The sequence below is a fragment of the Spermophilus citellus genome (genome assembly GCF_964194105.1).
Source record: "Spermophilus citellus genome assembly, chromosome: 10".
Taxonomy (NCBI): Eukaryota; Metazoa; Chordata; class Mammalia; order Rodentia; family Sciuridae; genus Spermophilus; species Spermophilus citellus.
In genome coordinates, this window is record NC_138197.1 from 52,676,097 (window position 1) to 52,690,865 (window position 14,769).

At 35.7% G+C, this 14,769-nt stretch overlaps 1 protein-coding gene across 11 annotated transcripts in view; it reads left to right on the top strand.

The window, feature by feature from the left end:
- Positions 1-14,769, top strand: part of PPFIBP1 (PPFIA binding protein 1) — a gene marked incomplete at its 3' end in the record, with an annotated part of 252,050 nt that overhangs the window by 197,350 nt on the left and 39,931 nt on the right. For 7 of the 11 annotated variants that reach the window (XM_081311961.1, XM_081311960.1, XM_081311959.1 and 4 more), the window contains exons 7-11: positions 1,845-1,958; positions 2,989-3,120; positions 11,969-12,061; positions 12,380-12,472; positions 14,142-14,256. In XM_081311961.1, coding sequence (XP_081168087.1) covers positions 1,845-1,958; positions 2,989-3,120; positions 11,969-12,061; positions 12,380-12,472; positions 14,142-14,256 — 547 coding nt within the window. The remainder of the gene's footprint in view (positions 1-1,844; positions 1,959-2,988; positions 3,121-11,968; positions 12,062-12,379; positions 12,473-14,141; positions 14,257-14,769) is intronic. The other 4 variants (XM_081311964.1, XM_081311957.1, XM_081311966.1 and 1 more) reach the window with 1 other exon arrangement.

The following is a 14,769-nucleotide window of genomic DNA, read 5'->3' on the forward strand; positions in this document are numbered from 1 at the left end:
ATATTTGGAAAAATTGAAGCTGTTCTAAACATGTACAGACTTTTTTTTTTCTTGTCATTATTTCCTAAACGATATATATGACAACTGTTTACATAGCATTTACATTGTGTTAGGTAATTAGAGGTGATTTAAAGCATATGGGAGGATGTTCATAGACCATATTTAATACTATGCTGTTTTATATAAAGATTTGAGCTTCTACAGATTTGGTTTTGCAGGGATGCTAGAATAAATCCCACACAGATACCAAGGGAAGCCTGTACTTAGAAGATGATTTTAAATTGAGATGGTCAGTTCAGATACTTACAACAACAAGGTTGCTAAATAAAAGTGTAGTAGACCATCTGTACACACTAGGAAGTAGTGAGGATGGTGGTGGAGTGTGTATCCAGCCTAGAGGGAGCAGTTCTTAGCCTCAGCCCTTCAGGGCCAGTCTGAATCATCTGATCTGACTTTCTAATATCATCCATCATTTGATCTGATGTTTTAATATGTAACAGAAATTCAAATATATAACTGTAGTATAAAAATATCAATGTTATAATTTCTGAATATGAATATATGTATAATTTTTCTATTTATAAAATGATACCATGGATCAAACAGAATAGAACACAACAGTGAGTGGAATCCTGCTTGTAGACTAAATTTACTTAGTTCCTCATAGTGTTTGGACAAGTAATTTTTACTTTGGTATTTTGACTAAATGAATATTTATTATATTATTATATTTATTAGGCTGATAATCAGTGAGGAAAAACATGTAGATCTCAATAAGTACTAAGGATGAAGGAGTAAGCCTACAGTTTCTTGTGGATCTTTGAATATGTTTCATTGTACCCTGGGTGTTTGTTTGTTTGTTTGTTTGTTTTTTAATACTTAGACTTGAACCAGGGCTTTATGCATGCTAAGCACATACTCTAGCATTGAGCTACACCCCTAGCCCTGCATCTTGGCTTTGAATACATTTGCAGTTAGTGTGATCTTGAAAGATATTGTGGAATTTAAATTCCCTGGGTTCTTTTCCTTATTCTTCAAGCATCATATTTGAATACTCCTTGACAATATCTGCTTCAAATATTAACTTCATTTCCTCTCTTCCATTCTAATACTATCTCCTACATCCCCCCAAACAGAATTTGTGTTCATAAATTTTTTCATCAATGATTGAAATCTATAAAGCATTGCACATCCCCAGTCAGCACTAATTTTCTCATAAACTGAACAGGAATTCTTAGATCCAGAAGCAACATGTAAATAGTACTGTAAAAGACCTCTGTAGTCTTCTCAGATTGTTTTGCTTTTCTTTTTCTTTTTTTTTAATATTTATTTTTTAGTTGTAGTTGGACACAATACCTTTATTTATTTATTTTTATATAGTGCTAAGAATCAAACCCAGGTCATCTCACAAGCTAGGCAAGCGCTCTACCGCTGAGCCACAACCCCAGCCCCTCAGATTGTTTTTCTTTACCACCATGAGTAGTGAGATTATTCTAGTTTGTGTTCACTTAGAGAAATAAAGTATGCCAATAGAATCCAAATTCTATTTTTCTTTTTTCTTTCCTTCCTTCCTTTTTTTTTGGGGGGGGGCAGGGGTGTGGTCCTAGGAACAAACCTAGGGCCTCAAAAATACTAAGCAAGCATTCTACCATTGAGCTACATCCCATACCATTTTTTTTTTTTAAATTTTAAGACAGGATCTGGCTAGGTTTTCCAGGCTGACCTTCAACTTGTACTCCTCCTGCCTTAGCCTCCTAAGTTGCTGGGATTGTAAGTGTGTACCATCACACCTAGTGGAACCTAAATTCTTTCTCACTCATTGCAGTATTTTACTATAAATATAGGTCAGTGTGTTAACAGACCAGGTGGAGGCTCAGGGAGAGAAGATTCGAGATTTGGAGTTTTGTCTTGAAGAGCACAGAGAGAAACTGAATGCCACAGAAGAAATGCTGCAGCAGGTATGTGTAAAAGCTGATGAGATGTGTCTGTCTTTACTCTGATGGAGCAGCAAATTTCCAGACTCACTCTGACTGGCACATCTTAAGCAAAAAACTAGAGTAAGAGGGTCCCAAACTACATAGACAAAAAGTGTTTAATTAGAATCAAAATATTAATGGAATTGTAGGTTATTTTCTTCTTTTTGCATTCACACAATTCCCTAACTCAGTCATGGACACATTTTATGAGTAAGGAAAAGATAATCACTATATATGGCCTGTGTTATTGGGAAAAAACTTGTACATATGCACACATAGTGCTCATATATGAGAGGCCCTATAGGTTGTGGACAAAATAAAATCGCTGTTACAAAACAGCTTAGTTTGAATTCCTGCTCTGTCATTTCCTTGCCATGGAACTTTGACAAGTTCTTAACCTCTCTGTTCTTCAGTTTCCTCTTCTGATGAATGAGGATAAGAGTTTCTACCTCACAAGACTTTTGAGGCGATGGAATCATTTAATATATGTCACATCAGTACCTGGTACATAGCAGACGTGTCGTCGCCGCCGTCGTCATCATCATCATCATCATCATCATCAGGCTTAGGAATATGTAAAGGATCTGGGGGTGTAACCCAGTAGTAGAGTACAGACTTAGCATGGGTTCAATCCCTTGTACCAAGGAAAAAAAAAGAATAGATAAGAACTGAGTGCAGGGGTGCACTCCTGTAATCTCAGGTACTGCAGAGGCTGAGTTCTGGAGGCCAGCCTGGGCCATTTAGCAAACCCTGTCTTTAAAAAAAAGGTGTGTGTGTGTGTGTGTGTGTGTGTGTGTGTGTGTGTGTGTATCTGTGTATCTGCTTTAATAAACTGATATGTGTTCTCTTCAGAGAACAGTAAATAATCTAAAAGTACGTATGTCTAGTAATTATTCTTCAAGGCACCCTCTTACTTCAGATCTTTGCTGCTTTGCAATCAGAAATGTCCCAAATTTACATGTGGACATTTATAATAAAATAACTTCTGAATGTGTTTCTTATATTCTAATAGGAGCTTCTGAGTAGGACATCCTTAGAAACTCAGAAGTTGGATCTGATGGCTGAAATATCCAACTTGAAGTTAAAACTGTCAGCTGTAGAGAAGGACAGACTGGATTATGAAGACAGGTTTCGAGACACAGAGGTAAGTGACCCCTTCTTTTTGTCTGTGTGTCTATGTCTGTCTCTCTCTTTCTCTCTCTCTCTCTCTCTCTCTCTCTCTCTCTCTCTCTCTCTCTCCTAGGGCAAAGTTGAAATTCCCTGAAGGTGTGAAGGAGAAGTAGCTCATTACCATGTACTTTCATCCTACTTCTTTTTAATAATAAACTTTTGGGGGTTTAGCTCAGTAGTAGAGCACATGCTTAGTATGCGCAAGATCCTGGGTTCTATCCCCAGCACCAAAATATAAGCAAGTCAACTTTAATTATAATGAATTTTATTGCTAAATGCTAATGGTAATTTTTATTTGGGGACTTTGATTTGAAATATTAATCCTTTATTTATTTTTTAAATTGTTAATTTGTTACATATGACAGCAGAATGCATTACAATTCATATTACATGTATAGAGCACAATTTTCATATCTCTGATTATACACAAAGTAGAGTCACGTCCTTCGTGTCTTCATACATGTACTTAAGGTAATGATGACCATTGCATTCCACCTTCTTTCCTACCTCCGTGCCCCTTCCCTTCCCCTCCCTCCCCTTTTCTCCTTTGCCCTATCTAGAGTTTATGTAATCCTTCTATTCCCCCACCCCCACCCCACCACAGCATATTATGAATCAGCATCCTTAAATCAGAGAAATCATTCGGCATTTGTGTTTTGGGGAATTGGCTAATTTCACTTAGCATTATATTCTCCAGTTCCATCCATTTACCTGCAAATGCTGTGATTTTATTCTCTTTTATTGATGAATAATATTCCCTTGCGTATATATGCCACATTTTTTTATCCATTCATCTATTGAAGGGCATCTGGGTTGACTCCAGAGTTTAGCTGTTACGAATTGTGCTGCTATAAACGTTGATGTGGCTGTGTCCCTATAGTATGCTGGTTTTAAGTCCTTTGGGTATAGACCAAGGAGAGGGATAGCTGGGTCAAATGGTGGTTCCATTCCCAGTGTTCGAAGGATTCTCCATACTGCTTTCTAGATAGGCTGCACCAATTTGCAGTCCCACCAGCAGTGTGCTTTTTTCCCCACATCCTTGCCAATACTTATTGTTTGGATTCTTAAGAGCTGCCATTCTGACTGGAGTGAGGTAAAATCTTAGAGTAGTTTTGATTTTCATTTCTCTAATTGCTAGAGATGATGAACATTTTTTCATATATTTGTTGGCTGATTGTATATCTTCTGAGAAGTGTCTGTTCAGTTCCTTGGCCCATTTATTAATTGGGTTATTTGTGTTTTTTTGGTGCTAAGATTTTTGAGTTCTTTATATATTGTAGACATTAGTGCTCTATCTGACGCGCATGTGGTAAGAATTTGTTCTCAATTAATAGGCTCTCTAATCACCTCACAGATTGTTTCTTTTGCTGAGAAGAAGCATTTTAGTTTGAATCCATCCCATTTATTTATTCTTGATATTAATTCTTGTGCTATAGAAGTCTTATTAAGGAAATTGGAGCCTAATCTGACATGATGGAGATTTGGGCCTACTTTTTCTTCCAATAGATGAAGTGTCTCTGGTTTAATTCCTAGGTCCTTGATCCATCTTGCATTGAGTTTTGTGCATGTTGAGAGATAGGGGTTCACTTTTCATTTTGTTGCATATGGAAAGAAAGAGAGCATCCCTGTCTTGTTCAGTTTTTAGAGAGAATGCTTTCAATTTTTCTCCATTTAAAATGACGTTGGCCTGGGGCTCAGCATAGATAGTTTTTACGATGTTGAGATATGTTCCTGTTATCCCTAGTTTTTGTAGTGTTTTGAACATGAAGGGCTGCTATATTTTGTTGAATGTTTTTTCTCCATCTATTGAGATGATCATATGGTTCTTATCTTTTGGGGATATATATAATTCTTATGTCTTGTTGGTGTATGCTTCCCTTGAGCAGTACATAGTGTCATTCTTTACCCCTTTTGATTAGCTTGAAGTCTACTTTATTTGATATGAGGATGGAAACCCCTGCTTGCTTCCGCAGTTCATGTGAGTGGTATGATTTTTCCCAACCCTTCACCTTCAGTCTGTGAATGTCTTTTTCTATGTGATGAGTCTCTTGGAGGCAGCACATTGTTGGGTCTTGTTTTTTTGATCCAACCTGCTAGTCTATGTCTTTTGATTGGTGAGTTTAGGCCATTAACATTCAGGACCATTATTGAGACATGATTTGTATTCTCAGCCATTTTTGTTTATTTTTGGTATTTAACTTGACTTGGTTTCTCCTCTGATTAGTTTTTTCTTTAGTGTAATACCTCCCTCTGCTGATTTTCATCATTGTTTTTCATTTCCTCTTTGTGGAATATTTTGCTGAGGATGTACTGTAGGGCAGCTTTCTAGTTGTAAATTCTTTTACTTTTTGTTTATCATGGAAAGTTTTTATTTCATCATCAAGTTTAAAGCTTAATTTTGCTGGATATAAGATTCTTGGATGGCATCCATTTTCTTTCAGAGCTTGGTATATGTTGTTCCATGATCTCCTGGCTTTAAGGGTCTGGGTTGAAAAATCTGCTGAGATATGAATTGGTATCCCCTTATATGTGATCTGATTCCTCTCTCTTGCAGCTTTTAAGATTCTATCCTTATTCTGTATGCTAGGCATTTTCACTATAATGTGCCTTGGTGCAGATCTGTTGTAATTTTGTACATTTGGTGTCCTGAAAGTCTCTTATATTTGGTTTTCTGATTCATTCTTCATGCTTGGGAAATTTTCTGATATTATTTTATTGAAGAGATTGTGCATTCCTTTGGTTTGAAACTCTGTGCCTTCCTCTAGTCCTCTTAGCTTTGGTCTTTGGTGCTGTCCCATAATTCTTGGATGTTCTGTTTATGGTTTCTTACTATCTTCACTGTGTGATCAATTTTATTTTCCAGATTGTAAACTTTGTCTTCATTATCTGACGTTCTTTCTTCTAAGGGATCTAGTCTGTTGGTTATGCTTTCTAGTGAGTTTTTATTTGATTTATTGTATCCTTCATTTCAAGGATTTCTGTTATTTTTTTTTCAGAGTCTCTATCTCTTTCTTGAAGTAATCTTTTGCTACCTGTATTTGCTCTTTTATCTGTTGGAGTGATCAATTTTTTGCTTATATATGCTCATTTAGGTCATTCTTTAATTCACAGCTCATTTTAATTATGAGCCTTCTGAACTCCTTATCTGACATTTCATCAATTTCGCTATCCATGGGTTCTATTATTATAGTATCCTGGTTTGTTTGGGGGCACTTTCCTCCCTTGTTTTTTCATGTTGTCTATATGTCTTACTTTCTTGCAGTGTGAATCTGAGATACTACAGTTTCTACCCTATATTCTTGTAATACCCATGCAGATTGTCTGTACCTCACCTTGATGTTGGGCTTCCAGACCCTGCGGGTGTCCCTCAATGTATGCTACTGCAACTGGACATGGTGGTGGCAATATTGAGATAATAGTGGAGGTGCCCCAATATGGATGCAATGTCTTACAGAGATTGGGCTTCATGCTGTCTTTGTGATGTCTGCTCTGAGATGCAACTGCTTCTAGGCCCTGTCTCTTGTCAAAAATGTAGGGGCTACTGCGTGGGGAAGACTATGGTGATGTTTGCAGTGTCCCAAGATGCAAGCGGGTTAGGCTTCGGGTCCCAGGTGCGGGGGAGGTGGCGAACTTGGACCTACCCTGTCCGTGTGGGCGAATCTGGGCCGGGTATAAGCTCCTACAGTGGTCTGCTGGCTGGAAGAGGCGTTCCTGTGCTGGAACCTGAGCTCCAGTGGTTGTCTGCCTGTGGCAGGATGGACCCAGACTGTGGGCCTGGGTCCCGCACAGGTCCCTTAAGTTTTAAAATAAATGTATTTATATGCATGATTTTATTAGTAGCCCTTATTGAGGCACACTGATTATTTACTTACATAATAAGAGGATTTTTAAAAAGTATTTTATTTTTTAGTTGTATTTGGATACAGTACCTGTATTTAATTATTTTTATGTGGTGCTGAGGATCAACCCCAGGGGCTTTGTGCATGCTAGGCAAGTGCTCTACCACTGAGCCACAACCCCCACCCAAGAGGATGTTTTTATGTATTTAGAGAATATGTCCACATCATGCAATCATACAATCATAAAGCTTTGTGGAGGTCATTTAATTTGGCCTTCTATTTTTGGTCTGCTCCACACATAAATCAATTAAATGAAATTCATTGTACCTTTTTGAAACTCAGGGTAGATTCTATAACCTAAAATACCTGTGGCTGGCTAAGCAAACTTTTCTGTTCTCCCCATTTTATTGTTAACCCAGGTGTTCCAGTTTGTAGTTTTGTTCTCTAAAATAAAATGTAGGGCCCAGGATGTAGCTCAGTGTCACAGTGTTTGCCTAGCATGTGAAGGGATCTAGGTCGAGTCCCCAAACTAAAATAAGAAAATAAATAGATAAATAAATAAAAGTAGTTAAATGTAAAGAGCTGTAGAAATTCTCCAAATTCTCTCCTCCTTTTCTTCTATTTCATTTTCTTCCTTAAGAGGATGGGGAGGTACCATATTAAATCATAAAATGGGTAATAAGAAAGAGGGGAAGGCAATCATTTCCTTATGTTTCCCTTCTCTGCATATCAAATATTAATTTTATATCAACTATGTACTGCCATGATCCCAGATTAATCATGTATATTATCTGTTGTCCACAGTTTGAAAGTCCAATTTGAGGTAATGCGATTTACCCCATTATTATTTGCAAAATTAAATTTCCTGTCAAAGATTTAGCTTTAATGAAAAGTCTTGTTTTTATTTCTTGCTTCCTCCATAGAAAAAGGAAATCCCTAACTCATTTGTGTTTCAATCTTGAAGCTCTGTCACCTATGTGAGCAATGTTTTTCCTTTGTTTGAGACTGGAGCGCTTAAAAAGGACTTAGAAAGTTACCCAATGTCTTTAAAATTCTTGGTCTTGTGCTTTCTTTAAAAATCCATTTGGATATTTTTCTTTATTTTTTCTGTCATTTCCTGACTTCATAGTCACTGCCTAACATAATAATAGAACTCGGTCAACAGGTAGACTACATGGCAGGGGAGCTAGTTCTGCTACAGGGGGAAAAAAAAAGGAAAAGGGATCAAGATGTGGCCTTCTTCATAACATCTACAAAGATATGCAAAGTTTAAAAGAAATCTTAACCTGTTCAACTGTTAGTTTAATTTAGGTAAGAGATCCCAACTTTGGGACTAAATTGCAGATGTTTTGGGATTTCTTGGTATGATCCCAGAACAATGTTTACATTTCTGAAGTTTGTCTGCATTTTCTTTCACATTCCCCCACTGCTTTCTTACTTTACTCTTGAATTCTCATCGGTAGGCAAGGTGATCTTGTTATCACACTTCCCATAGAACTCAGTTTCTGATGATTTTCTAATAAATATTGGATACTATTGGTAAAATGTAGTATGCATATACCTACAAATTATAGACTATTTCATATTTGTGATGTTATATAAGAAAATGATTAAACGTCTTCAGAATTAAAGCTGAATTGGATGTGCATATGTTCCTGTTATTGTTCAATAGAAACAAAATGTTTTCCTAGCTGTATCATGAATCCCAAATCCTTTAACTTTATCTTAGAATTTAAAAATATTTGAATAGTAATTTCTAATAAAACATTGAATTGAGGAAGAAATATAGGCAGTTTCCAAAAGATTATGAGTTAATATTGAAACCTTGAAAGATTCCAGGCTTGATTGTCCCAGGAATTGCTGATGAGAGATGGTTAATATTGTTCAACAGTGCCCTCTTCTGGTAAGAACTCAGATGTCAGAAACTGAATTGCTGTGGGAGCCCTAACTTGAGTTCTTTATAAGGACAAAGGGGAAGATAACACGTTTTCTTTAGGACTGAAATTCTGATAAGTTAATTGAAATAATTAATATTCCCCTGTTAAGATTTTCATACTGAGGATCAATTTCCATGTTTTCCAACTTGATTTAATATGGAAAGATTTATTTCTTCTAAGTTGGAAATTTAGATTCATGTTCAAAGTATTGCCATGAAAGATAATTGAGTAGTTTGTTTGTTTGTTTGTTTGTTTTTCTTTTTGGTACTAGGGATTGAACCCAAGGGTACTTAACCATTAAGCTACAAACCCAGCCTTTTTTTATATTTAATTTTGAGACATGGTCTCCCTAAGTTGCTTAGGGCCTTGCTAAGTTGCTAAGACTGACTGAATTTATGATCCTCCTGCCTCAGCTTCCTGAGCCACTGGGATTTCAGACCATGTACTACCATGCTTGGCAAGTAATTTTGTTTGTTTAGAAGTATATACTATGCTTCTTCTCTTTTGGAAATTGCCAATCAAGGAAGTGGTAAAATATGCAACAGTGCCAGATAGGAACTCAAAGCTGTTCTTTAACAGTGAGAAAGTAGAAAAATATTTTGTTTTAGTCAGCCTTTCCACTTCTGTGACCAAAAAACCTGACAAGAACAATTTTAGAGAAGGAAGAGTTTATTTACAGTTTGTTCACCATTTCAGAGGTCTCAGTCCATAGATGGCTGGCTCCATTGCTCTGGGCCTGAAGTGAAGCATAACATCAAGGAAGAAGGGCATGACAATCAGGAAGCAAAGAGAGCACTGTTCATCACAGACAAAATACAAACCCTAAAGCATGCCCCCAGTGACCCACCTCTTCCAGCCACATGTAGTCAGCACCCTGTTAATCCTTATCAGTGGATTGATGCACTGACTAGAGTAGGGCTCTCATAATCCAATCTTTTCACCTCTAAACTTTCTTGTAGTCTCACATATGAGCTTTTGGGAGAATACCTCTTATCTAAACCATAACATATATATTTTAAAGACTGGATAAAGGAAGATTACTAATGACTTGTATTATGCAAGGATGATTACTAAGTGGGAGAAACTGACTTTCTTTGAACTTCAGTTCTGAACTTAAAATAAGGGATCATAACTAAACTTTTTTTTAGTAATGTCACATATTCTTGACCTCATAAAAGGAAAAAAATCTATTTTCTCTTACTGAAACATTATATAATTATCATTAAACAATTTTATAAAGGTAGGGAATAGTTTTACCCTTTTTACAAGAACCCTTTTTATAGTTTTACTGGGAAGTATATTCCTATGTAGCATCCCTTTCCCCAGCGTTTATGACTTGGAATCATTACACTTATAATTTTAGAATAATCTGTTAATAAAGTTGTTAAAGCATTATTCTACTTTTTTGACATGTTTGTATACTTCTGCTCTACAATCAATGAACTCATTGTCCAGAAATAAATGTCATATAAGATGAAAGAGATATTAAGATATTAACCACTGGAGGAATCTTTGTGATGTATAGCTGAAAAGAAAAGGGGGAAACAAAAAGTCTCCTTTGCAATGTATCTGAGCTTCTTATTTGGAGGAATTATTATTGTTTAACATTCTAAATTCCTTTTCTTCCTCTCTGGGCTCTAGACAAAATATATACTCAATATTTAGGCAAAATTTACAGGCAAATTAGTTTTTTTTCAAAGTGGCAGTAGAAAGGTACCAAGTTTTTTTTATATTCTATTATGAAAACATTAGGATTGTTTTCTTTCTCATTTTCCCAATATAAAATTGTATTATGTAAAATATATGTGTAAACTACAGTACCTTCATCTTCAAATTGAGAATCTTTTTGTTTAAAGAATTTAAAGGTAATCTGTATTTTTGTAGACAAAGGAAGAAATTATTTTAAAATTTTTTTTATAAATACTTATGTATCAATGAGAAGGCCTTCAAGATAAATGGCTTTACAAGAAAATTTCTTTGGTTTATTTTAAAAGACAGAGTTCATAGTTTTAGTCTAGAAACATCCAACAAATGGTTGTGAGTCAGATATGAAACTACTTTTCTGTGTTACTTAGCTTTCCATCACTATGTCAAATACCTTAGATAATGTATAAAGAGAAAAATGTTTATTTTGGCCCAGTCTTGGAGGTTCCAGTTCATGATCAATTGTCCTTATTCCTTTTGCAAGTAGGAGAGCATCAGGAGAACATGTTGAAGAACAGAATTGCTCACTCCATGGCCAAGAAACAAAAAAGAGAGGAAGGGGTTAGGGTCTTACAGGCCTTTTAAAGGGCAAAGACCTCAAAACCTCCCAGTAGATCCCACCCCTTAAAGGTTCTACCACTTCCCAGCAGCTCCATACTGGGGATCACAGCTTTTGTCCTTGGGGACACTCAAGATGTAAACAGTAGAACTTTGTTAATCTTTTACTTTTGTAAACCCACCACTTTAGGGCAGAAGCATTGGGAATTTAAAGCAGTGTTTAAATAAGAAAATGGTTTGATTTGGGGCTGTAGCTATAGCTCAGTGGCACAGCATTTGCCTAGCATGTGTGGGGCACTAGGTTTGATCTTTAGCACCACATTAAAAAAAAAAGAAAGAAAGAAAATAAATAAATATGCTGTCCATCAACAACTACAAAAAAAATTTTTTCTAAACAGTTTGGTCTTAAGGAAATACATTTACTGGTTTTCCATTTGTCAGACCTGATTCACACAACTTTAACCCTAGGAGCTGTTTACCTCTTAAGATTTCCCACCTTCTTAAGATCAGATATTCGGTGGCACAGGTAGTGTATACGCATAATCGCAGTGACTCTGGAGTCTGACACAGGAAATTTGCAAGCTCAAGGTCAGCCTGGGAAATGTAGCAAGACCTGTCTCAAAATAAAAAATTAGAAGAACTTGGAGATGTGGCTCAGTGCTCAGTGGTAGAGCACTTCCCCAGTACTTAAAAAAAGAAAAACTAAGCTGCTACTTTGGTACAGCAGGTAACTGAGGTAACTGCTACCACTTTCCTAATGTGTTTCTTGTTTTTTTTTGGACAGGGACTAATTCAGGAGATCAATGATTTAAGGTTAAAAGTCAGTGAAATGGATAGTGAAAGACTTCAATATGAAAAAAAGCTTAAGTCAACCAAAGTAAGTTTCTTACCTATAAAAACAAATTTGAATAGCTCCACTACTCATCTATCACCAATAATATAAATGAAAATGTTTTCTACTTAGTATATGATAATAAGGTATTTTATAAGTAAATGATATTTTTCTCCAAGCTGGAAACTTTGAAAATAAACACTACTGTTCTTAATAATAAACAAGACTTAACTAATCTCCCAGAATGTAACCTGCCATTTCTCTGAGTTATCTAACCTCCTTTATAAACTGATACTGTTTTCTTGGTTATTTAGTATGTCTGTTTCTCTCTAGTTTTCTTTCACTCCTCTGTCTCTCTACCAGTCTTTAATGGCCAAACTTTCTAGCATGAAAATCAAGGTGGGTCAGATGCAGTATGAAAAGCAGCGGATGGAACAAAAATGGGAGTCACTGAAGGTGTAGTAGACTTTGGGTGATGGGCTCCATGGCCTGTCACTTTCTGGCTTGTGTTGTTTTGCTGTGATAGTGTTTTTAGTGGCATGTGCATTTATTTTGTGTATGTGTGTATGTCAGCTGTTTATTAAAAATACATACAACATTGATGAAAGAGACAATGAGATCCCTAATGCTATTTTCAGAAATATCCAACATAATAAATGAAAAATAATAAACAAGTAAAATAAAAGTATTAGCTAGGTGTGGTGGCATGTACCTGTAATCCCAGTGATTCGGGAGGTTGAAACAGAAAGACACAAGTTTGAGACCAGCCTTAGCATCTTAACGTGATTCCCCAAGTAACTTAGCAAGACCCTGTCTCAAAACAAAAACTTTAAAAGGACTGGGGATGTAACTCAGTGGTAAAGCACTCTTGAGTTCAAGCCCCTAAATAAATAAATAAATAAATAAACAAGCAAGCTTATAAATTAAATCTAACCCTCAGGTTCTTTGATCCCCGAACATCATAAAATAATTGTAAAAGTTCATCTGTGAAAGAATTTTTATTTCATAACAGTAGTAGATACTGCTTTTCTCCTTCAGGGCTTTCTTGAAGATATATAATGTTATGTTATCATGGCCTTGAACAGAAATTACTGCTAAAAAGCAGCACAATGAGAAAAGCACAGCAAATCTTAATAGTGCTATACTGAAAATGTCTTGGACTTGGTGTTCATTCTTACCATAAGTCAGAACTGTAGGGCAAACCTTCTACCTTCATTGGTGTACTACATCTTCTCATAATACTAAGTGTAATAAATATCTGTAGACTCTGAAAATGAAATGTGATATTGAATATAAAGTTATGCATATTAGCATTGCACAGCTCTAATTTTTTGCATTAAAAATAGACAGTAGAACTTAGATTTGCTAAAACTAGTTCTTTACTAAAATGAAACAGAAATCTAAAATATTAGCAAAAGGGATGGGGATATAGCTCAGTCAGTGATAGAGCATTGTCTAGTATGCACAAGACTCTGGGTTTCATCCCCAGAATTGCAAATTGAATAAGTAAATAAAAAAATGACATTGAAGCCTTTATAGTTGACTAGTTTGATATTTAAGTCCTTTTTTGACATTTTTCTTTTCCCATTGCCATAAAAGGTTCTGTTCTTTTGCTTAATTATAAGAATGAATAATTATGTCCTATAATTTAGCTAAGATGGTTCATGACTTCTACCTTGCCCACTGGTTAAAGCTCAGTGCTTGTCTAGGAAGCATTAGTGTGCCATGTTGAAATGATGAGTGAATGTCAGGAAGTCTTTTCCATTTGCCTTTTATTTTGCCTTTTATGACATTAAGAATGTGATTTTGATTATCTTAATCATGTTTTGTAATTTAATATAATATACTAGCCAGCCTTAATTATACTTTAAAAGATTTCTTTTTAATTTACTCACAAAGAAACCTGAAATAATTATGTCATGATTATTATAAATTATACTTATTTTAATAGTCTTGCCTCCTGCTTATCATCGCTACTGTGTAATTTCTGATGTTTGTATCTAAATTCTTGTAGATTTTTGTTTCATTTGTCCAATCAGATTACTGATCTAAAGAGTTAATGTGCTCTTTAAATATTCCCTTTCAGTCATAATATACAATTTTAAAATAAATTTACAATTTGTAGGATGAACTGGCATCTTTAAAAGAACAACTGGAAGAGAAGGAATCTGAAGTAAAAAGGCTGCAAGAAAAGTTGGTTTGCAAGATGAAAGGAGAAGGGGTTGAGATTCTTGATAGAGGTAGGGATATTTGTTTAACTTTTGTTATCTTACTTTGTTAAAATCCTCAAAAATCTAGGAGAGAATCTAAAGTTAGTCAACATATAATTTCAGTATGAAAGAAATGGGGAAAGTAACAGACCAAGTATGCCGACAGCCACAGGGAGTTCTCTGGGACTCTACTGTGGCAAGAGAAGTCCTGACCTTTCTCTGAAGCAGCAGGAGTAGGGCAGTTCTGTACTTCATTGGGTGTTCACTTTAATTGACTAAATTGTACATTTTCATCACAAGAGCATACTTTTTTCAAATTGTAATACAAAGGAATGTTGGAAGAAGCAAAAGGAACAATTACTGTATCCCAAGATTGTTTTCCTCTGAACTGAACTTGAGAAAAGATGAAATAAGGGATCTAGAAACCTCCCCTATTATTTTAAGAGAAAAAAGGAATGGCTCTTTATCTTTGGAATATTGGTGAAAATTTCCTACTGTGGGCCAAGCTCTCAATCTTTTAGAGAGCAAAGATAGGCTTATTCT